General features: G+C 38.5%; 2 protein-coding genes across 2 annotated transcripts in view; one reads left to right on the forward strand and one right to left on the reverse strand.

The window, feature by feature from the left end:
• SNW1 (SNW domain containing 1) overlaps positions 1-10,404 on the reverse strand; it is a 16,894-nt gene extending 6,490 nt beyond the window's left edge. The window contains exons 1-10 of the mRNA XM_087724916.1: positions 10,342-10,404; positions 9,193-9,346; positions 6,735-6,896; positions 3,499-3,594; positions 3,232-3,338; positions 1,959-2,063; positions 1,810-1,879; positions 858-923; positions 367-483; positions 55-196 (exon numbers count right to left, since the gene is read on the reverse strand). Of these exons, the coding sequence (XP_087581042.1) occupies positions 55-196; positions 367-483; positions 858-923; positions 1,810-1,879; positions 1,959-2,063; positions 3,232-3,338; positions 3,499-3,594; positions 6,735-6,896; positions 9,193-9,346; positions 10,342-10,355 (1,033 nt within the window). The 5' untranslated portion in view covers positions 10,356-10,404. The remainder of the gene's footprint in view (positions 1-54; positions 197-366; positions 484-857; positions 924-1,809; positions 1,880-1,958; positions 2,064-3,231; positions 3,339-3,498; positions 3,595-6,734; positions 6,897-9,192; positions 9,347-10,341) is intronic.
• Positions 10,405-21,459: 11,055 nt separating this feature from the next.
• Positions 21,460-24,808, forward strand: part of ADCK1 (aarF domain containing kinase 1) — a 107,180-nt gene continuing 103,831 nt past the window's right edge. Inside the window, exons 1-2 of the mRNA XM_087726759.1 lie at positions 21,460-21,596; positions 24,258-24,341. Coding sequence (XP_087582885.1) covers positions 21,462-21,596; positions 24,258-24,341 — 219 coding nt within the window. The 5' untranslated portion in view covers positions 21,460-21,461. The remainder of the gene's footprint in view (positions 21,597-24,257; positions 24,342-24,808) is intronic.

The following is a 24,808-nucleotide window of genomic DNA, read 5'->3' on the forward strand; positions in this document are numbered from 1 at the left end:
AATATTTGAAATATTATGAAATGAAGCAGTTGAAAAGTGGTTGAAAAGTGGTACCTTTCTCCATATGAGTTTTGATTCCAGCTCTTCGTTCCCTGGCCTTCTGGGCCATTTCCCGAAGTTTCTCCTCATGTTTCTCTTTTTCCTTCTGTGCCATTTTGCGTTCTACCTGGGCTCGCATTTCTACAGCCTCACGAGCCTGTACAAAATTCAGAATTTAAGCAATTATGATAGCAATGTTACTTTACACTTTGAATTGTAGTATAAAAATGCAGATACATCCCAGAATTTGGCCAGATAGAATATTGGGCAGCTATCTTATTGCGGAGATGGGTGGCATACAAATTTGATAAATAAATAAACAATGACCTTTCTATCAGCAATGTAAAGAGCTTCTGCCAATTTAGCAAAGTTTTCATTAATGTGTACAGTCTGCAATCCTCTACCATCTGCAGCCAGGCGTTTGTCTAACGGAATGGTGTAACCCTGCAATAAAAAGAGAAAAGGCATTTAATGACCATAAAAAGTATCTGTAGTACAAAAGTAGATCCATGATTTTAATTGCAGTAGGATCTAGCAGGAAAATTAGTCTACATGCTGCTTAATAAATACTTATTTTGAACTTTTATTATGGAGACACTTAAAATATTTTCGCTATTGAGCTATGTTTTATTACACTAAAGAAGCCTCAATTTGTAGAACTAATTTCAGTGATTGGCAACTGCCATTGTTGCCCTGTAGCTTATTAAGTAGCTTATTTACTCCGTTCTAGATATTTCAAAATAATCCAAATTGTTCATTTTTCAGTGAGATTCTTAGGATGCTATCTTTAGGCTATGTGATTGTAACCAATTAATTACCTTTGCGTTTTTCCAGTTTGAAATACAAGGTGGAATTTTCCATTCTTGCTGCTCCTTTACAGTCATCTACATAGAAAAAAGAAAGGTTTTTATTAATTATTATCAATGGAAAGGGAATTTCTCAATACTATGGCAGAATAATAAATAACAAATGTCAATTGACAACAAACTGGTTTTGAAGATGTTTTGGAAAGTGAATAAAAGAACTTTTCAATAATCTGAAGTACAAAGGTGAATTTTTTAAAACCAATCACATTCTTTCTTAGAAGCACCAAGCTCTAAGGAGGAATCAGCTTAGGTCAGGTTTTGAGTTGTAAACTGAGAATTTCCATGCATCCCTACTTCTGATAAGTTTTGCCTAATATTGTTTTGAAAGCAACTTCAGCAAATATCCGCTCAAAGAATATGCTGTCTTTCTACAAAGTGCTTACTTCACCATCTGAGCAGTTGATAGGAATGTACAGTGTTCACTATGCTGAAGTATTTACAGAACTATTTACTTTTTCTGCTGATTGCCCAACTCTGTATTATTATTTTATATATGTATGGCAAGAATAATCATGCATGAGATACCCTGATAAGCATCTCCCTTCCCACCAGAGTGGATAGAGTGGACATGTTTCAGATTCTTTCTCTTACGCCTTGGCTTCTAATGGGCTCTTGGAAGTGTGTCTTTTCTACTGCAGGTCCACCCTACAGAACATCCTCCCTACAAAATCCAGGAAGTCCCCTTTCTTTTAACCTTCAGTGGTTTAAGATTTGACTCTTCACCCAAGCACTGGGAGAGGCTGAGGTTAGAGTGGGACAGAAAGTGTGGGTTGCATTAGGGAAGTGTGGATGTGTACTAGAATTATTTATAATTATCCAAGTTTGTGGAAAATTAACAACAAAAATAATAATATAAACATGAAAACAAAGACAACTTGGAGGAAAATCCAGCTGTAAAAGTTACCTTTCTACTGGGAGAATGCATTACTGGAGCAGGGGGAGATGGCGGCCCACGAGGAATTTTCTTATTAATCCTAATATGTGAAAATCATAGCATCATTAGGACCTATAAAAAATTCTTATCTCTGAATAAGAAATATTTCTGAAACCCACTTGAATCTTGGAGGCTCCATGGGATCCTTTTGCATCTCCACCATTCTAATAACTCTCTGTTTTGCACCAGAATTGAATGCCACTCCCTGCTGTGATGGTGTGTAACTGACAAAGTGAGAAAAAAGACTTGTTAATACAAACTTTCATTACCTTTACCCGTTTTATTACGAGATGGGTGGCAAATAAATTTAATGTATAAATAAAATGAACTTTCCAACATTGCTGAACTTTTAGACTGTACACACATTACATCCTAGACATAAATTGTTTCAACTTCTACCATCAAAATGACGCTATAGTGAACCTCACACCAGAATAACAAGATACTAGTTTTCCCCGAATGCCATCACTCTGCTAAACAACTAATTCCTACAACACTATCAAATTATTTATTAAGACTGTATTACTATTCTTCTCATCCTTCCTATTACCTATCTCCTCCCACTTATGACTATAACCATCTTGCTTGTATCTTTGCGATTTATATTGTTTTATTTCCTAGTGTGATTTTTCGGAGTATAAGAATGCACTGGAGTATAAAACACACCAAGATTTTGAAGAGGCAAAAAAAAAAAAATATTTTTGCACTCTGCAAGCCTCCCAAAAACGGCCTGTTTTTCACAAAAATGGGCCTGTTTTTCGCAAAAACGGACCCGTTTTCTGTCAACAAAAGGGCATGGATAGCCTGTAGGAGGCTTATAGAGTGCTCCTGGGGGCTGGGGAAGAAACCAGCAAAAAATGGCCTTTTTGTGAAAACGGGCCCATTTTTTGTCAAAACAAAAAAAAGGACATGCCTAGCCTTTAGGAGGCTTGTAGAGTGCTCCTGGGGGATACGGGAGGGCACAAATGAGTGAAAAATTGGCCATTTTTTGCTCATTTGTGCCCTCTCCAACCCCCAGGAGCACTCTACAAGCCTCCTAAAGGCTAGGCAGGCCCTTTTTCAAAGGGAGCAATGTTTCTGAGGCCAAAAATGCTGTATTCAGTGTATAAGACGCACCCAGATTTTCATCCTCTTTTTTGGGGGGAAAAGGTGCATCTTATACTCCAAAAAATATGGTATTTACTTTTTATGGACCACGAGACTTACATATTTCAAGAAGAAATTCATTACCAGAAATGAACACAAAGATCAACAACACAATTCTATAGCCAATTCATTAAACAGCACTTTTTAAAATTTTTGTGTAACTGCTCCTGCCTTCATATAATCATGTGAAGAAGGCATATATTATAGATATATACAAAAAGTAAACAATACAAAAATATTTTATACCGAATATACTGAGCTGGAGCTAGTTTATCAGCTGCTCGGACTGGCATTGCTGCTGCGATTTTTTGAGAGACAGACTTTTCCAGTGCAACTCGTGTCTTTTCTGTAAGCTGCAAATATATATAATATATTAAACAAGGGGGGAAATGTGCATGCCTCCCTTGGCTAAGAAACAGAGATGAGCACTGCTCCTTAGAGTTGGACCCAACTGGGCAAGGGAAATCTTTACTTTTTTTTACCATAAGTTACATGCATCACCACTAGCTATACCTCTTTGACAGCTTCCTCATCTGGTCTTTGAAGCTCGGGGTCATCCACATTCATAACTTCTTTGGGAACAAGGTCTGTGTATTTGCTGTAAATGACCTGAAACATGAAAAAGATCACTAAACAACACTGTAGACAAAAAAAAGAAAAGGCTCTGCAGTTTTTTAGAAAACTGGACTATTTTTACAACATTGAACAAGCTCCATAATATCTAACACAATCAGGATAAGATTTAAAACTATCATATAGTACCTCTTAGCTTTAGATAGGAGAAATACACATAATAGTTTCCTGAATGCTGGTTTTTGGTTATCAAACATCTAGGAATCTTTTCCATTTGGAACTGTGGTTATCTTGTTTATCTACATTTTATGATGCAGAATTACAGCATCTGGCCTAAAGAAAAGAGCAGGGACTTGTTCCAGCAGTTTTTAAGAATTGAATACAATTCAATGAGAGAAAAAGGTAATCTAAATCACTTTCCAAAGCTTTTATGATTGTAATAAGATGGCATATTCTTGGATTGGAGCACTATGTTTCTTTTTGGTCTAGATCAGGGGTGTCAAACTCAATTTCACTGTGGGCCACATCAGGGTTGTGTTTGATTTCAGGGGGCTGTAGAGGCGTGTCCAAGGTGTCAAGGGTGGCCGGGGCCAACACAATGTCTGTTTTCAGCTGTGATGGCCTCCTACAGCCCCCTGCCAGCAAAAATGGAGCACAGACACACACACACCCCAGCTGTTTTCGCTGGCAAGGGCTGCAGGAGGCCGTCACAGTTGAAAACGGAGCTTAGGAAGGAAACATGCGACCCTTCTAAGCCCCATTTCGCTAGCAGAAGAACCGTGGGCCAGTCCTTCACTGTTTCCAGATTGGCCCCACGGGTCAGATCTATGCATCCCACGGACCCGATCTGGCTTGCGAGCCTTGAACTTGACACCCCTGGTCTAGATCAATTTTGCACATGTAGCCTGCAGACTGTGTCTTATGCCGTCTTGTGCCTATGGAAAGGAGTGCTACTCCACATAAATTTTTGCAACCACTTTCATTATAAAAGACACAATGTCTCCAAGCCTCACATATACTGCTAGCTCCACTTATGCCATTAAGCTGCCTAATCTGCACACCAGGTTATTTTAAAAGTTTCAATCTGGACCTTTGAGTTGCTCAAGCCTTTCTACATTTTGTCTGTTCAAACAAGTTTTATTTTATCATCAATATAAACTTCCTGGGGGAATTGCTGCTTTGCAACCTGCTTCTTGCTGGTTGACTGCTTTGCCCCCCCTCCCGCCACTATGGAGGCTTCCTTAGTATCGGATGCTTCCCAGAACGAGAAGTATTTTTATTGTACTGCTGGGCCAAGCTGCGGCAGCTGAAGCTTCCAGGGACAGCTACTGCTTCCTTCCCAATCTTTCTGCACTTGTGCTGCCTTACAACACATCCAACTCATGTGCAACCTCCTAGGGCCTCCATCAACCTGGAGGCATCCCCATGGTCCTTATGTGGCGCCTTCCTCCGCTTAACACCCAGTGATTCTTGCTTAACACTAGCAGCTGGGAGTGTCAGGTACTAAGTGATCTCATGTGACATCTTACAATTGCTTCTCTTAGCAACTGAAATTCAAGGCCCAATTGTGGTTTTAAGTCGAGGACTTCTTATCCCTGTATAGTGACTACCTCTTTCTTCCAGCTTCAGAGCCCCAAGATAAGCAGGAAAAACACAAAATGTTCACTGTCCACATGCATAAACATGCATGCATAAAGCTTGTGGTACGTTCTTTCTTTCTTAATACTGGCAAAACAGTTTGCATTCATTGAGGGAATGACAGTAGCAGTATTTATATGTAGAAGATAATCACACTCTACTTCTAGGTAATAAAATCTATTTCACATATCACAAATGCAATTGTATACTAGTATAAGTCACCGATTTATCAAAGTTTCTCATACTGTTTTATGTTTATGATCAAACCCTACTAAAATCATAAATATTAAAAGCCTTGCAATATCCATTTAGCTGGGATAAAAGAAGTCATCCTACGCAACACTGAATTATCTGAAAATATGATGTAGTCTTCAAACACAAAAATATACTTTTTCTTTTTTTTTAGGTTGTTTCTTTTAAAAAATTTAAATGTTTTTTTTATTTTCTATTTTTTCATTTTCATACACTCACATATATACTGTGCATAGCCAAAAATATACTTTTTCTTTATGGAAGAAACTAATAAGCAAACCCAAGATATTGCTGAATTAGCCCTTGACACTGCAATATTTATTTTGCTTTAAAATCGACATTGAACTGCTATATCGATCTGACTTAAAACACAACTATTTCTCTTGCTGCTGTCACTGTATGATGGTATGATACAGACAAGGTAAGGTGTTGACAGGGAAAATATTTCTAAACTGATTATTTATATTTCAAATCTTATAATCACCCATCTAATTATATGATTCTAAATGATCCACAATTAAAAAAGCACGAAAACACCAAAAAAATAATTCAAAAACAGTATAAAAACCATATAAAATATAACAACATTCATAGTTGAGGTAGTCAACATTCATTAATAACAATCAATACAGCAAACAACACAGACTCTAACAATCATAGCCAGAAGCCTTTTCTACCCACAGTCCTAAAGAGATAGCACAGAAATAGACCAATAAAACAATGTAGGTAATAAGTAGTAATTGTAATAGGTATAGAGAGAGAAATATGCCTTTGCCCACTCTGTATATGGACAAAAATATTTACTCCTCTTTTCTATTTGTAGCTGATAATTGCAAAACCCAGGAGTTGCTACATTATTTTTAAGTATGTAACAATTCAGAAAAATATTATTCAAAATATAATTCCATTTTCCTAAATATACTGCAGTGCCAGGCATGTGAGAAGAAATGTAGAAGTTCTAAAAATTAAATATAGTTGCTTTCTGAGTTGGTATACTTCCAAACATATATTGATTTGTTTCATAATAGTTTTCTGTATTCTTTAAAAATAAAATATTAGGACATATTTCATTATTCATTTTTTCATGATTTCATTTCTAGGAAAAATAAAATAAAAATATCTTCAGAGAAAAAAAGAGAAAGATCTGAATTTCTTTCCAAATCTTTCAACACCTTAAAAAAACTTTTTCATTTTTTCTTCTGAGCACCTTCTCCATAATTCATTTTTTTTTTTTTAGTAATTTGAAGCAATTATACTTTAAACATAACATTTGAGAGTCCTATTACCTTGTCTTTTGATTGTCCCTGCCGAGCTATAGCATCGTATTTGATTTTTCCTTCGGCATCCACCTGTACAGCTAATGCATTGGATATTTTCTTTTTTCTCCCCATATCCAGAGGATATTGGGCAACATGGATTTCTGGGAAAGCACCTCCATCTCCAAAATCCTACACAGAAATAAAAGTGAGTGTGATTAGATTGTGGACAAGAACAGAAAATAGCGTAATTAAGAGTCGAGGGTTTATTTTAAAAAATAGTAGAAATTAAAATCACACATTTTGAAACAGTCAAGACTTCTTTTGCTTTCTCTGTATTATTCTCATCCAATATAAAATGTTTCTGAAAGTTGCTTTGTTTCAAAACTGATTTTCTATTGATATGCAGAAAATGTTTTCCTGCAAAATCCATATGTTTATCTTGAAATTGTGTAGTTGTTTAACCAGTTACATCCTATGTCAGTGATAACAAACCTTTTTGGCAACCCCTTCCCACCAGACTGTAGGACCCCACTTGTCCGCCGAGTAGGTTGCGTGGAAACTTCACATGCACGCTTGTCAGGGCCACGCTCTAGAAAAGCCAACTTCGGGGTTCTCGCATGCATGCGCGCCTGACGATCAGCCAGCCAGTGTCCATGCGCAGGCCACTTTTCGGCACTGCCAGGCACACGAAGGGATCATGCTCCGGAAAAGCAGAACTTCCGGGTTCTGCTGTGCATGCACACCTGGCATCAGCTGGCAGGCGCACATGCACACTCTCTTTTTTGACATTGCCGCGCATGTGAAGGGCAGGTATTCGTCATGCACGTGTGCCAGAAACCCAAAAGAGAAACAGGCAAGGTCGTGCATGCCGGGCAACATAGCTTCATGTGCCACTTTGGGCACTTACGCCATAGGGTCACCATCACGGTCCTATGCTGTAATTCTGAACACTCTTATTAATCATCTATAACAATGAGCTTAGCCACAAATATAGATTTCATATGTACAAGTATTATATCATATATTTGCTAGCATTTTCCCTCCCCACAAAAAGCTTTAAGAGAGAGGAAAAACACTACCTTAGAACTTGATGTTTGCTATTATTTTCTGGAGAAGGGAAAATGCTAGTGAACACCAGCTTTCTGAAAGGCTCAGAACCCTGATGCTTCCTAGTGGTTTTCACCAGATTTGAGGTCCATTCCTCCCTTCTTGCATGGAAGGGAGGGAAAAAGTCCTTTGGGCACTGGAAGATCTTGAATCTGGTGAAAATGCTAGCAAACAGCAAAGTTCTTGTGACTGTTTTCCCCATTAGAGTAAGAAGAGGGTCCAGGCCTCCTGGATGTGGTTAGGAGGCCTGGGTCCACTTCCTAGTGATCCACTTAATGACTGCAATGGGAAGAATTGTGTTGTGGTCACTAAGCGAAGTAGCCATGAGGCATCTCATTTAATGATCACTTTGTTCAACAACAGATTCTGGGCATAATTGTGAAAGACTACCTGTACTTTATTATTCAGGTGATCAAACATATATCCCTCGGTAACTTTAGAAGATTTGCTCAGATTATTGTCCCTTTTGAGATCTGAACAGTACATTCTATGCTGTGGATTGGCCAGAGATAAAAATCATAGTGGGTGGTCCACCATAAAGTGAAAGAACACGAGGGAGGGTTCTTTGCCATGGTTAAGGGTAGGTTCCAGATGATAGTAAGACACTAACGGCGGCTTACTAGATTGGCTGGACAGTTGTCTACTTCTACTATAACAAAGGAACCACAAAGCCCTTCATCACTTGGCTCAAAGATATCTTCAGGAGGATGCAGTGGAAAAGTAAAACCTCTGCACTCTAACCTCTCAAGGGATTTTAAGTACTTCCATACAAAAAAAGTCAATTTCTGTCCTCAAGAAAGATTGTTCAATCTTGAATGGTTATTACTAGACTCAGCAACAGCAGGCATTAATTTGATATCTTTACCTTATTATTGCTTATTATGCTTTTATGGTTCACAATAAAAAGCATAAAAACATAGTGAAACATTTCAGATTGCAAAAAGTTTAACAACTAAAATTGGGCAAAAAGCACATAGACAGCAAATTCAAGGATTCAGAACTTGGAACATCTAAGCTGATTTTAGAAGAAAAAAGCATTTTGAATAAAATCTACATATTGCATTCAGAAGTCCAGACTTATCTTTCAAGAGTAAAATCATTCTTGGTACCAATATAACTTACACTTATATATTGCTTCATAGTGCTTTTCAGCCCTCTATAAGCAGTTTACAGAGTCAGCCTATTGCCCCCAACAATCTGGGTTCTCATTTTACCAACCTCAGAAGGATGAAAGGCTGAGTCAACCTTGAGCCTGGTGAGATTTGAATTGCCAAATTGCAGTCAGCAGGCAGTCAGCAGAGGTAGCCTACAGTACTGCACTCTAACCACTGCAACACCGTGGCTCATAATGAACCATGACTAAATGGTTATTATTTACCTCCAACATTCGTGGTATCCATCCTTTCCGATAACCGTAAGGAGGTGGTTCCCTTCGTGATGACACCAACGCAGTCTGTCTCACTCTTTGAGATCTTGCTCTCTCCTCCAATTCCAGTTGGTCCTGAGACAACTGGGTTGGTGCTGGTAAAAAACTAAGCAAACGGAAGAAGAATGTAATATTGCTTTTTCGTTGTAACATGTGACTTTTATTCCAACAAAATATTTTTTTAAAGGATTCTTTCTTTCACTATGAAATATCCAAAATGCGTAATATTGTTCAAATATTTTGGCAACTGCATCCATGGAAGAAAGATTCATTTGCTGTTTAGGCATCTTCAGTTCTGAATTGTTTTGTTTTTAGAGTGTTTAAAGAACTCCGAAGATGCAAGTTCCATTTCAGTTATTCCAAATAGTAACTACTTCAGATTTAGAGCTTTACAGCTGGAGATGTACAAGGAATGCTTTAGATACTACTGAGAAATTAAAACTGAAGATGTAAAGTTAATATATGAAAAATGCTTCGTTTGGGGCTAGCTGGTTTAAAAAAATGGCCTATTCTTGCTTAATATGCCCAGCAGCGGCTTCCAATCCCACCTGGAACGAACGATTTGCGCATAGGGAATCCATAATGATCAGCAATCTCCAATACGATCCTTGTCTCCTGAAAACAATTTTAGATCTGAACTTTGAAGTTTTCAGGACACTGTGATCCTTCAATCACAACCAACGGATACCAATTGGGCAGAAGGAGGAGCAAAAAAAGGGGTGACTACCCAGCTGCTCCTTCTTTTTCTGGATAGTTTTATATAACCTTTATACCGTACGAAAGATAAAACTTTCATTTCTGAAAGGATTTTACTATTCTTATTAAGGGCATTAAGTGGGGGCAGGAGGAGTGGGAGACGACGGCGGGGAAAACAGACCGGCCGAAACGGCCAGTGAAATAAGCGCTAAAGAAAAATGCCCGGATCACCTAAAACCTCCCTAACGCTAATCTTCTGGTAATCTATCCACATACCACGATGTGCATATATCTAGGCTTACAGCATATTCTTGAAAAGGAAAAAAACCGCACGAAATCCGGGAATAAGTCAACAACCTGTCCCTATGTCGTAATAAAGTCCCGCTTCTTCCCTCCCCTACCCACCTGGTCAGCGCCATTTTGTTGCTCTCCTCGCTCTTCTGCGAATCCTGTGTTGCTGGTGGTGAATGACACCCCCGCCCCGAAGGAAGTGAGGTGGGCAATTGCACTCTGGGAGTTGTAGTTTTTACGGGTTTAGTTAAGCTCAACTGGAACACGTGACTCCCTCTTTGCGGACGCTTCACAGCAGAGGTCTTCAAACTTGGCAACTTTAAGACTTATATGTGGACTTCAACTCCCACCCATAGCTGGCTGGAGAATTCTGGGAGTTAAAGTCCACAAGTCTTAAAGTTGGCAAGTTTGGAGACCCGTTTTTACAGACTACAACACTGCCGCGGAGGAGTGTGTGTGTGTGTGTTACAACAGGTAGTCCTCAACCTACGACCACAATTGAGCCCAAAATTTATGTTGCTAAGTGAGAAATTTGTGAAGTGAGTGTTGCCCCATTTTATGACTGTTCCTGTCTTTGTTAACCACTGCAGCTGTTAAACTAATAACACTGTTGCTAAGTGAATGTGGTTTCCCCATTGACTTTGTCAGAAGATTGCAAAAGGGGATCACATGACCCCGGGATACTGCAACCGTCATAAATGTGAGTCAATTGTCCGAATGTAAATCATGTGACCGTGGGGATGCTGTAGCGGTCCTAAGTGTGAAAAATGATCATACGTTATTTTTTTTCAGTGCCATTGTAACTTTGAACGATCACCGTTGCAAGTTCAGGACTACCTGTAACGGAATTGAGGACTTCATTAAGAATGTGATTTTTCGGAATACAGATTCTCTGTCACAGCTATCCCCATTTTAAAAAAAAAAAGGGGGGGGAGCTGGAAGTTACTTTAAAATGTAATGTATCTCCAAAATTTAAAAATGGAAAATAGCTGCATGTTACAAAACTACTTTAGGAAGAAAATTTGATATAATTCATTAATAGGAAACATGGCTACTATTCCTCCCTCCTCCTATTTTCCCCACAACAGTTTTATGAGGTGATTTGGGATGGGAAAGAGTGACTGACCAAAGACACCCAGTCAGCAATCATGCCCCAGCCAGCTCTAGAACTCACAGTCTCCTGGTTTCTAGGCCAGTATTTTAACCAGCACCCCAAACTGGCTCTTATTCAACAACATTTTTGCGTCTAATCACACTTGGCCAAATAAGGTATTCAATTCAATTGCTTTACAAAAGCTTTTTTACAAAAAAATTAACAATGTATGGAATGAAAAACATTCCTTGATATCACCAGTATAAGTTGATATCATTTCAAAATGAAAAAATAGATAAGCCTAAAGTACAGGACTAGTTAAAATATGTATCCACAATATTTCACCTAACCCATGGTTAACTCAGGGGTGATTTGCTTAACCAGGAAAATGCCAGGGGTTTGTATAAAGTAGTGAACCATCATTGGACTTGTTTGTTGAGTTTTCACAACATACTCACAACCGTTTACTGTAGTCTAACATGATGGACAAGCCAAGTGAAATATTCTTAACTGGAGACAAGCTGAAAGTACAGCTCTCTGAATTATTTGAAATAGTTCAAGAAAGATTTTGAACTATTAATTGTTTAATAATGACACAAGATTGAGATTGTACAATATGCAAAGTCAAAATGAATCATTTTTATTTACTGTTCTGTATTGTGATATGTGAATCTTGTTAAAACCTTTTGCCTTTCGCCCAAATTAAAAATAATCTCATATACCTGAGATCTCCCTGTTTTGCTCTACACGACTAAAGTTACTCAATTTTTTATTAAGATTATTTGGAAGTACAGTAGACCTCTCTAAATTTCCAAGGTCTTACTTTCAGTCTAAATATGTATGCAATTGCAGTGTCAATAGGCTTAGAGAAGATTAGTACTTAAGAGCTAAAGTTTTGGCTGAAGGCTCTGTCACATGATATGCTTATCCATACTTAACTACAGTATGATTTGTTTATTCAGTACAATTTTCTAGGTTCATGTAACATTGAACTATATATTAACCACAGACCAAGTTCACACATCATTTTTATATGTATATGTCACCTTATTTCCTGGAATTCATAGTAGGACACATGATTTTATCTATTTATTCTCATGCCACATCATATTGGAATAGCTTGGACTGGATAAATGGGCTATCCTCACCATCATCAGAGGGAAAATAGAGAAAACTGGAGGAACAATATGCCCTAGGAAATAACATTGAGATTCTGGGTGAAGACAATGACAACAAATACCTGAACATCCTTCAAGCTGATATCAAGAACATTGAAGTCAAGAGGTTTAGAAGTGAATACATCCCAAGTATGAAGATCTGAAAATCCAAATTCCACGGAGGCAATATTATCAAGGCAATTAACCTAGGCAATTCCAGTCATTAACTAGGCAACTAAAACAGTGAACTGGACTCAAGCAAAACTAAAAGTCCTGAATAGGAAGACCAGATAAATTTGTCAATGAATAGTGCTTTTAAACCATACAGTGACATTGATAGACTCTACTTACCAAGGAAAATAGATGGGCATACAATGTTTCAAGTATACCAGACAGTTGAAGGGCATTGGAAGAATATCTGAAGGCTGGTGGAAAAGATGCACTTAAGTTAGTATACCATGAAGGCTTAATAAGTACTGGAGGTACCAAACTGGCTTATGAGAAAGACCAAAGGAAGAATATAAGAGACATGGCAAGGAAAAATATTACAAAATATAGCATGCAAAACAGATAACAACACCTGCCACTGCCTAAGAGCAGGAAAAGAGATGGGGCTAATTCTGGCTTCACAAGATCAAGCTTTAAGGACAAATGCATCAAAGCCAAAATTGAGAAGCCAACAAAAAACAGGAAATGTCATCTCTGCAAAGAAACTGAAAAAACAGTGGGCCACTTAGTTGCTGCAAGAAGATTGCACAGACTGACTACAAACGAGGGGTGAAATTTAACAGCTTCTGACAGGTTCTGGCGAAGTGGTAGCGGAAATTTTGAGTAATTTGGTGAACCGGCAAATACCATGTCTGGCTGGCCCCAGAGTGGGGTGGGAATGGAGATTTTGCAATATCCTTCCCCTAAGAGTGGGGAGGGAATAGGGATTTTGCAGTATCTTTCTCCTGGTATGGGGAGGGAATGGAGATTTTACAGTATCCTTCCTCTACCACGCCCAACAAGCCACGCCCACAGAACTGGTAGTAAAAAAAATTGAATTTCACCACTGCTACAAACTATGGTATGACAAAGTAACAACAATAGTGCATTGGAATATCTGCAAGAAATACCTTTTGCCTGCATTTTCAACCTTCCTTGCTGGTTTCCCACAAGCAAATGGGGAAGTTGGCAGAAAGTCGCAAGTTCCTTTTGTAAGTCGCTCCCATTGTTTTTTACAGTTCTGCGCTCTGTAAAGTGAGCCTGTGGCACCTGCCCTTCCTCCCTCAATGTAGCACCTGCCTGCACCCATCCACACTCTTTAGTGCCTCCTGTACCACATATCTTCTTGGGATCCACACTGTATATCGGACATTAATACGATTGAGCAGGTCCAGAGGTACTTCATGAGAAGAGTACTCCACTCCTCTACTCACACTAGAATTCTCTATGCCACCAGGCTTGAAATTTTGGGCTTGGACAATCTGTAACTGTGCCGCCTGCCGTATGATCTAAGCACAGTAGACAAAATTGTCTGCTACAATGAAATAATGAAATAATATACGGGCAAACAAACTCAAGGTAAACCGCTTCAAACTCAACTGCAGAAAATACGACTTCAGCAACAGAGTGGTCAACGCCTGGAATACTCTACCTGACTCCGTTGTTACATCCTCAAACCCTCATAGCTTCAACCTTAAACTGTCTACGCCATTCCTAAGAGGTCTGCAAAAGGGGTGTGCATAAGTGCACCAGTGTGCCTACCATCCCTGTTTTACTGTCCCCATTTATTTGCATTCATTTCTTTCATTCATGTCCATGTTTATATTTACCTGCTATCTTGTACATGTTTGACAAACTAATAAATACAAATTCCTATCTGGAGCTCTCGCTCGCTGACCTGCTTGCTTTGGAAATCCTGCCTCTTTCCACACTGCAGTCACATGAAGTCCGCACCTAATAATGGACATGACCCTGGAGTTACGTTAGTAATTAGGACTGCTGGGATTGCCATTGCTAAATGATGCAGTCATGTGATGTCACCCTTTACTCCTACATCTTTTAGCAATGGAAATTCCAGTCCTGATTGTCATTGTGACTTGAGTACTATCTGAATACCCAGCTGGCTTTATGTACAACACAGACTTGGCCTTTTGAAATGAGCCTGCCAAAGACTTAATAGGTGCTTTGAGCAATATGTTGAATATACTTTAGGTTGAAGAGCGATGCATATTAACGTATATTACAACATTTGGCATAATTAACAAATGAAACACATTAATATTGATAGTGTTTTAAGAGTTTAAAACAAATTGTATTATTACGTATTTCTGTTTATATTGTAATTTGTATGATATTCTATTTATATTGTAGTTTCTATTTTATGGAGATTTATGTAAATCTCCATAAAAATAATTTAAATTACTATGCAGGTAGTCCTCCACTTACAACAATTAATTTAGTGACCATTCAAAGTTACACAACCCTGAAAAAAGTGACTTATGACTATTTTCCACACTTACATCCACTACTTCCCACACATCCAGTGCCTTTGTAACATCCCCATAATCATATAATCAAAATTCACATACTCGGCAACTGTTTCATACTTATGATCGTAGCTATTTCTCAAGATCATGTGATCAACTTTTGCAACCTTTTGACAAGCAAAATTAATCGGGAAGCCAGATTCACTTACAACCATGTTACCAACTTATCAACTGCAGTGATTCACTTAACAACTGTGGCAAGGAAAGTTGTAAAATGGGCCAAAATTCACTTAATAACAGAATTTTTGGCTTAATTGTGGACATAAATCAACGACTACTTGTATAAAATGATCCATACTCCCATAAAACCTTCCCATAGGAGAAATCATGCAGATATGTGCCCTCTAGAATAATTTCATTTTGACTGTCATCCTAAAAATTATAGGGAAGATACCATTCAGATTCTGGAGGATAGTGGTTCCCTAAGGATGAGCATATAATTAGAAACATTATTTTAAGATAGCCTTTCTGGATCACACATAGTATTATCCCTAATCTGGATGAACACACTGGACAGATCTTCCTTCAGAGTAAATAAACTACTTCCCACACATCCAGTGCTTTCAGTCCTTTAACTTTTGAGTATGCAGTGGTTCAAACAGGAGATGAAAGGGGCAAGAGTAATTGTTGCAAAAAGCACAGGGGAAGGAATAGGATGGATGGATATATACTGTAGATATATACAGTAGATATATAGATATCTATATGAAATCCTTCTCAATTCTTGTATCAATATTGCAAAATTAGATTTTTGAATTGCCTTTTCCATGTTCCATATGATTATGGGTGCCCTTGCTTCTTCTGTATTCAAATTGTATACAGTATCTGGCAATTTCGGTTGCATGTACTTTTGAAGTTTGGATTGCAAGATCTTAAACGTTATATTACTGGCATTTGAAATAAGTGCAATCCGTCAAAAGGATTTTTGGAATTATTCTTTTTGGGTATCGGAATATAAATTGATATTTTCCAGTTGCTTGGTCACTGCTATATTTTACATACTGTATCTGCTTACAAATAGCAAGAAGTACTTCAACTGCATTATCTTGTAAGATTTTAAATAGTTCTGCTGACTTTTTATTAACTCCCGCAGTTTTGTTGCTAATACTTCCTAAGGCTTATTTAACTTAATTTCCCAGAATATCCAGCTGTAGTTCACAGATTAAGCCTTTATGCTGAATGTATCATTGATTTGCAGTCTTGTTTTATACAATTCTTCAGTATATTCATGTCATGTGTTTCTTTATATTTTCTCTAGTACTGTAAATCTTTACTTCATTTGTCTATAACTGTGTCTATATTTGCATAAAAGGGTTTCTTGAATTTTTTTTTAATAAAAGACTGTCCCTGAAATGTCCTTTTCAGTCAGAAAAATGGAAAATGCAAAGCAGAATTATTGCTGCCCTAGATCTGGTGTGCCTGTCTTTACAATTTTACTGCTCCATCAGATTCTAATTTTTCTGATTCTTTCTCCCGTAAACTTTTCAGTTTCTTTTTTATCATCTTCATCATTATTCTAGGGTTGCTTTAGAAATCAGTGATGTTTGCCACTGTTCTTTGTTCTCATGATAGGAAAGCCTCAGTTAGGCACCAGCTGTACAGGAAGCTTCATCTCTCACACCTGCAAGCATTTTCCCTTGTCATCAACACTTCCATTGTTTCTAATGAGCATATTTATCTTTGATTATTGACAGCAATAGTGGTGATGTACAGGAAATGTTCCAGTTTATTGAGAATCTTGATAAACTATATGAGGACAGAAGTGGTGGAGGTGTTGGCATTTATGGAGGAAGGAAAACAAATTTAGTGTAAGCGCGAGGAGATCTGAGTTCAAGTTTTGAAATATATATTGCCATAGGCTCTTAAAATGTGCATTTCAGATTGTTTCATTTCTAGTTTTCCCTTGAAACTCCATGGACACGGTTGGGATGGCATTAGAAAGGGTCCAGTCAACTTCTGCTACAGCAACTTTTATGACTCATGGTTATATAGAAGGAAGAGCTTTAAAAATTGTTGGGTCTTTTCATATATCAGAAGCTCAGAATAGCATCAGGAATATCAGGAAAGATGGTGTTTCTTCCAATAAACCTTTCACATGCAATGGTAATTTAACTAGGTTACTTCAGGGCAGTTGTGAATATTAGCAGTCAAAAAACATTACATAACTATTGTCTTTTTCTGTATTTTTCACTGCGATAAAAACAACAATGGAAACCGTTTGGGGAGGAAACTTGCTAGTCAGAAGATATCTAGATTCCTTCTGAAATGTTGTGAATAAAGACCAGAAATGAAAATGTTGTATGTAATGAACTCAAAATGCATTTGAGTTCAGCTTGGTGATTTAGTGTGATGTCATTGTCTTTTTGGACCATGTTTTTTCATCTTTCATTCTAGCCTACAATCTTGATATTTTATGATAGCCTCCCAGCCAACTAAGAAGGTAAGACAGTTTCCCAGAGTTGGCTGGTGCTACCACTTGCCTTAAATGTGGTATTTCAATAATTTAATAAGACTAACATCTGTGATAAAGCTATCATTACTGGTCAATGATTTGTGTCCATTATCTTCAAATTAATGTGTTTTCAACTTTATTTTTTAATTCTTAACTTTAATTCCTAAGCCACACATGGATTTTCACTTACTCTTTAATGTTGCAGATGGGATGCCTAGATAAATATAATTGACAGGACATTAATTTCTCGTTTCACGAGTAGTCTTTTAACGCTAGTTGGATAAGGAATATGAGGATTTTCAGTTCAACGTATATACATCCCCACACCCACTAAAGATCTTCAAAATAGTTTGACCTATTGTCTAAACAAGCTTCACATTAGGGTGCAGCACACAAGAATCACAGAATAAGCCCTGCTAGTTATGTTCCTAAAGATTTAAGGCTACTCTATAGACACTAATATTGATGACGTTTTGGTTTCGTTTTCGTGAACAAAGTCACCGAAAAACGCCACTGTCCTAATTCTTCTGGACGCGTGCTTCATATATGTACAATCAATTGATTCCCCTCTCCCCACCACAAAACAAGTCCCAGCATCCTCTACAAAGAAAAGTCCGTACCACGTGGGAAGAGAAGTAGGGAGGCACCTTTATTTTCCGCCAATTAAAATTGTCGTGGTAAATTGTGCCCAGGAAGCCGGTAAGTGCGGGAGGCGGAGTGGAGGGGTCGGTCTGACTTTTACTGGAGATGGCCGGAGGGACGGATAGGGGGAGAAGAGGAGGAGGAGGAGGAGCGAGCGAGCGCCTTTGAAATGATTCCTGCGGATATCAAAACATTTGTAAAATTTAGAAGGTTGCATAAGAACAGAGGATTCTAATGAATTAGAATAAACTCCTTACGCCAGTTTTCCCTCCCAGTTATTAATGTGATTCGGAGATTTCGCTTCCGCTCTTTCTGCCTGCAGTATGAAATTTTGTTCGTTAGAGCGATGCATGGAATCTACTGCTTCAATAATCTATCACAGGGTTGATCTCTCCCCCCCCCCCCGATCGGTGTAATCTGCCCTTAGTTCTCAAAATACAGGCAATTCTTTTTTTCATAACGCCAATCGGCCACTTCTCATTTCTATAAAACTCAGTAATTTATTGACCTCTATAATTTAATTTCACTGGACTCCGTCCCAAATAAAAGCCACCTGAATATTTTCTATTATAGATTTTATCAGTTGATCTGCTTCCGATTCTTACTTCATAAGGCGGTTAAAAGGGTTCTCATGTGACTAATATGATCCAGGATATTTTAACAGTTTTAAGATGAACATTTATTATGACAATCCTTAATGGACAAGGAACTCTTCTTGTATGCTGTGCTCAAAAGCTACATATGAAAGAGGAAAAGAGAATATCAGTTTATTAGAATATACTAAATATGATTCAGGGAACTGAACATAAAGATTCCTTTTGAAGATTCTACCATGCTTAGAAGAAAATCTACTCTGGTCATTCTGACTCACTTTAAATAAAAGTGGTTTTGCTGTATATGCTGAGACAAGCTCATTAAATGCTGTGGAAAAGTAACCATGTGGTATGTGTGTGTGAATGTTGAGTTAGGAATTTAGTGATATTAAACTTAAAAAATTTACAACGTAATAGTACAGCAATATTATCAAGAATATACTTTTAACTGTAACTTATCAGTTATTGCTTTACCATTTTAATGTTTAAAGCTGCCCAGAGTCACCTCAGATGGGCGGTGCACAAATCAAATCAATAAATAAATATGAATAACCAACTGTATTATATATCTAGTCAGGAATCAACTGCTTACACTACTAGTCTCCTGAACTTTACTAACTTGTCATTCCCATGAAATCAAGGCTCTTCTCAGGCTGAGCATCTGAATATTGGAAACGTATTCTGAGGCTGACAAGGTTTTAAGCTTTTCCTAATCTCTTTGACATGCTAGAGCTCTACCAATGCCACATAGAAAATTTCTAAAGCAATTTATTTAATGATTCCTTTTACCTTATAGTTTAATAACTCTATTAAACTATAACTTTATTGCAACCCCCTCCCTCACATGTACAAAACAGGTGTCTTTCAATAGCTCAGGTTCCCCACTGAAGCTACCACCCTGGGCTACGTATTGCAGTAATTTAGGAACCTCAATAATACAAATGGCCCCATTTGACTTCAGGTGAGAATAAAGTAGAATACCAGATGGAGTTTTCAAGGCACAAATTCTTTAAAAAAATGACAACAAAAGAAAATATAGGAAAAAAGTGAGAATAAGAGAAGTGTCTAAATTGCTGCTAAAAAAAAATCTTTCAAACAGAAAACCTAAGAACAAATCAGGCATAAAATAGTCATTTCAATTAAATAACAATGTCTGATATAGAAATCTCTTCCCTTAGCTAAGTAGAAAGACTCAGTGGAAGATAGTGCGGCCATCTACTGTGTTTCCCCAAAAATAAGACAGGGTCTTATTTTCTTTTGCCCCACGAAATATGGCCTTGGGCTTATTATAGGGGGACAGCTTATTATTTTCTGGGGCAGGTGAGAAGCGAGGTACGCCTTATACCTTTCCAGGTCTGTCGCATTCCTTGTCATTGTGTTCAGGGAAGCCGCTGGTAAAAAAAAAAAACTTCTGGCAAGTGCAATCAAACTTCTTGAAATCGCGAGAAGGTTTTTTTTTTTTAACCAGGGGCTTCCCTGGACACAATGGCAAGGAACGTGACGGACCTGGAAAAGTAAGAGGCACGCCTCGCGGCCCAACACCGCCCACCTTGCCCTAATGGTAAAGGCAGCCTGCCTGGTTCCCTTCCCCGCTGTCCCTTTAGTGAGGGGTGGCAGGTGGGAGGGGTAAGAAGCGAGGTGTGCCTCTTACCTTTCCAGGTCTGTTGTATTCCTTGCCCTTTCATCCAGTGAATGGACGAAAGGGCAAGGAATGCAGCAGAGCTGTCAGTCTCTGGTAGCTCTAGGATGTATGTCTCGCTTCTCCCCCACCCCACCTGCCACCCCTCGCTAAAGGGGGTGGGGAAGGGAACCAGGCAGGCTGCCTTTACCATTGGGGCAAAGTGGACGGTGTTGGGCCGTGAGGCGCGCCTCTTACCTTTCCAGGTCCGTTGCGTTCCTCGCCCTTTCATCCAGTGAAACCCCTTGTAAAAAGAAACCTTGAACTCATGAGGTTTTTTTTTTTACAAGGGGATTAACTGGACAAAAGGGCGAGGAACGCAACGGACCTTGAAAGGTAAGAGGTGCACCTTGCTTCTCCCCCCCACCTGCCACCCCTCGCTAAAGGGGCAGCGGGGAAGGGAACCAGGCAGGCTGCCTTTACCATTGGGGTGGGGTGGGTGGTGCTTTTTTGCATGAGAAGGAATCGGTGGGAGGGGGTGATCACATTGCTGGCCTGCCACTCTTTTTGCGGTGGGCTCTTTTTGCGTGGGAGGGAAGGCGGGGGTGGAAGCACTTTGCTTCGCCTGCTGCTGTTTTTGCGGCAGGTCCTCTTTTTGTCCCGCAAGCTGTACCGGTAGGTGGTACAGTGGTAATGGTGGGGACCAGTTGCACATGCGTTTAAATAGTTGGGGGCGGCCTTATTTTGGGGGGAGGGCTTATTATGGTGCATGCTCTGAAACGCCTGATTGGGCTTATTAGCAGGGCATGTCTTATTTTCGGGGAAACACGGGTATGTTATTTATTTGAGTTTGAAAATTTGTACTTGAAAATATAGTTGTCTTTTTCCCCTACCTAATACCTCTGCCTCTGCAATTCTGTTACTTAGAAGAAGCCTGTTTACATTTCTGGTGAGCTTAATGACTGTCATCCCGAGAAAGTACCTTTACGTGGTATGCCTATGGTTGTTTAATCTACTTGGACAAATAAAGGAAGTGCATAGATCTAATTAATGAAACACGAGGCCTATCTGCCTTTTTGCCATATGTGGCATCTATGCTGCAGGTTCATGTTTCCCCTGTTTTTATTTCCATGCAGTTTGCCATCATGGCCAGAAGTGTTTTAAAACTAGTGTCACTTGTCACTGGAGTAGGGGCCACTACTGGTTTATACTTGCACAGCAACAAACATCTGGATCCCAATGATTTTGGAGTTGTTCGAATAGGCAGAACTGTTGCCACAGTAAGTTTCATAATACAAAACATTTAGGGTTAAAAATGATGAATTTAAAAAAAGAAATTGATTTCTGAGAGTATATTTGCTAACATATATTTAACGTGGATTTTTCTGATTTACAGTTGATGCCAGTCATTAAAAAGCATATTTTCAGTGCTAGCATCTTTGGTAAAAAATACAAAATCATTGTTTGCCCTCCCCCCCCCAACCTCTAAAGAATTACTATAGTAATTACTATTACTATTAGTCCCATCATTCCTATTACCCATCTCCTCCCACTTATGACTGCATGACTGTAACTTTGTTGCTTGTATCCTTACCATTTATATTGATATTGATTGTTTCCTGATTGCTTATTTGTACTCTGACTATCATTAAGTGTTGTACCTTATGATTCTTGATTAATGTATCTTGTTTTTTTTATGTACACTGAGAGCATATGCACCAAAGACAAATTCCTTGTGTGTTCAATCATACTTGGCCAATCAAGAATTCTATTCTATTCTATTCTATTCTATTCTATTCTATTCTATTCTATTCTATTCTATTCTATTCTATTCTATTCTGTTCTGTTCTAAATTTAGGATTACAATACTACTCTTTTTTTTCTCTTAGGCTCACTTTTTTTACATCACTGTTTTTCCATGGCAAAGAAAGCACAGTGTTTGGGGGTTCTGTTTGTCATGACATTGTTAAAGCTCCAAAATCTTTGTCATAAAAGCATATTGCAAAACATTCTTAATTACATAACTGACTGATTTTTTTAAATCCCCTTTCCTGGCCTGGTATTTTCCAAGTGGGTTAGGCTTCCCAAAGATAGACATGGAGAATGACACATTTGAAGGATATCATGTTGGTGAGATGGTCTAATAAAAAGAAAAAGTACTATAGAAAAGACATTTGCTCCAGATATTGCACCCTATGAATTCTTTTCTCTTCCTCACTGCATTGCTCTGATGTATGATACACATTGTTACTAACAAGTAAGATTTAGTCACTGTGAGAACAGATATGACACCAATATTATGAATTATGATGCAGTTCTAAAAGATGGGTAGAAGAAAAATTCAAGGGTTTGGACAACAAAGTTTAGTTTTGTTCTGTCATGATTCTAAGATAGAATTGCACTAAGCAAGACCTTATCTCCTGGATTTTCATTCTGCATTTGTGGATGAATTCTAAGAAACTGAATAAATCTTTCTGTTACTTGTCCAAGGATGCTTTTTCAAGAGTCAACTGGGCTTTCTTCAGCTCAAAGCTGAAGAAGCTTCTTGGATGAGAAGTGAAATGTCTTCAAAAAAACAAAAAACAAAGTGCAGTTGCCTCTTGAAAAAGCACCTTTGGGACAACCATGACTTGGATGCCTGAGAATCTCCACAGATCTCCTGTTATTTCCTCTCTCATTCTGAATGTCTGAAATAGAAATCCTTAGTCTACTTTGAGGAAAGTCTTGTTATTTGAAAGATCCCGGTGAACACTTAAGGTTTTATTTTTGCTGTGCATTTTAAACTAAAACTGAATGTGGAAACTGATTGAAAAAAAATCTTTGCCAAAGATTTTACCACAAAGGAAAGTATTTAGTTTGGACTGTGCTTAGAATAATATAACAATAGCAATATAGTTATAGATGGGTGGGATTCAGCCGGTTTGGGCAAACCAGGTGCTAATTTTACATCTGGTTTGCTGAACCTGTAGTTGCAAGGACTGGCTGGCCCTGCCCACCCCACCCCTCCCAGGAATCTCCACACAGCCCATTTTGGATGCCAGATAGGTACGGAGCCTGCGTGGAGGCTTTGGGAGGGCGAAAAACGGGCCTCCCAGAAGTTCCGGAAGCCTGGAAACGGGCACATTTCTGGCCTCCGGAGCCTGGGATAGGCCGTTTTCACCCTTCTGGAGGCTCGATGAAAACCTCTGGAGCCTGGGGAGGGTGAAAACACCCCCCTGCTGCTGTGGTGCAGGAGGCTGAGTAGGTCACAACCACCATAGCCACACCCACCCAGCAACTGGGCAGAGAACCAGTTGCTAAATTTTTTCAAACCCAGCCCTTGTTATAGAGTTGGAGAGGGATACTTACGTATTTAGTGTGGGTATCCAATCTCAGACAACTCTTGAGAGATGCTTATATTCTTTCTGAACACATACCCACCACTTCTGTGAGTAACTGATTCCATTGTCAAACTGATACTACTATTAGAAACTTTTCCCCCAACATTTAATTGGCATTGGCCTTCTGGAAATCTGTATCCATTATTCCCTTTGGATAGAAGGAGAACAGATGTTAATCTTATTTGGAACATTCTTTGACATATGTGCCATGACATATAATTGATAATGCTAAAATATGTTCTCTTCATAAAACTTTGTTTCTGTAGCTTTGATCATCTTTCTTGCGTTTCTCTGAACTTATTCCAGTGTATCGAAACCCTTAAACTATCGTGTCCAGAATTTAATACATTACTGAATGTGGGATGTCTAACTAATGTAGAAAAAAGTGTAGTGTGTTGAACCATGAGGGGATTTTATTGTTCATTGAGAGTAGGCGGAACATAGTTAAAGGTCTAACTGAAGGGCTATATTTCTACATGTATAATCAAAAGTGTCAAAATGCTTTTTACACTAGGAAACAGAGAGAGTGGTTTATGATTTTGTGTCTGGGTTGTTTTCTAGACAGCAGTGATTACTTTTGACTACCTCACTTCTCTTCGAAATTTTCCACGTGGGACAGAAGAGTATGAATATGTCAAATCACAGGTAAAGAGTCAATGGTGGAGGGACACAGACTAATACAAGGCATTCTTAAATAATCAATGGAATCTCTAATTTAGCAATCTAATTTGGATTTAACATCCATCTTTCATGAAACTTTTGATAACCTGGATGGCATATATGGTAGCTTTGGCAATTATAAAATTGCTGGAGTTAGTAGTAATAATCGTGATATCATTGGCTAAAGATCAGTAGAGAACAATGGTTGAAGGTTGGAACAAATTAATATGCCTAAAGGGGGTGTGATGGTTAAAAAAAAGTTGCCTGGATGATTAATGTATCTAAAGAAATGAAAAATAACACAGCAAACTAACAACAGCAGCTGTTGTAGCTTTTTGGATAGTACTGAATAGCCCAATTAAAAATAACATCTGCCGTGGTATCAGGGTAGATATTCACAGTATTTGTACTGATATCCTTCATTTCTCAGTCAGATTTGCTTCTGAAATGAT

The sequence above is a fragment of the Thamnophis sirtalis genome, unplaced genomic scaffold, assembly GCF_051295495.1.
Source record: "Thamnophis sirtalis isolate CommonGarterSnake01/CBP01778 unplaced genomic scaffold, rThaSir2_p1.2 scaffold_1, whole genome shotgun sequence".
Classification (NCBI taxonomy): domain Eukaryota; kingdom Metazoa; phylum Chordata; class Lepidosauria; order Squamata; family Natricidae; genus Thamnophis; species Thamnophis sirtalis.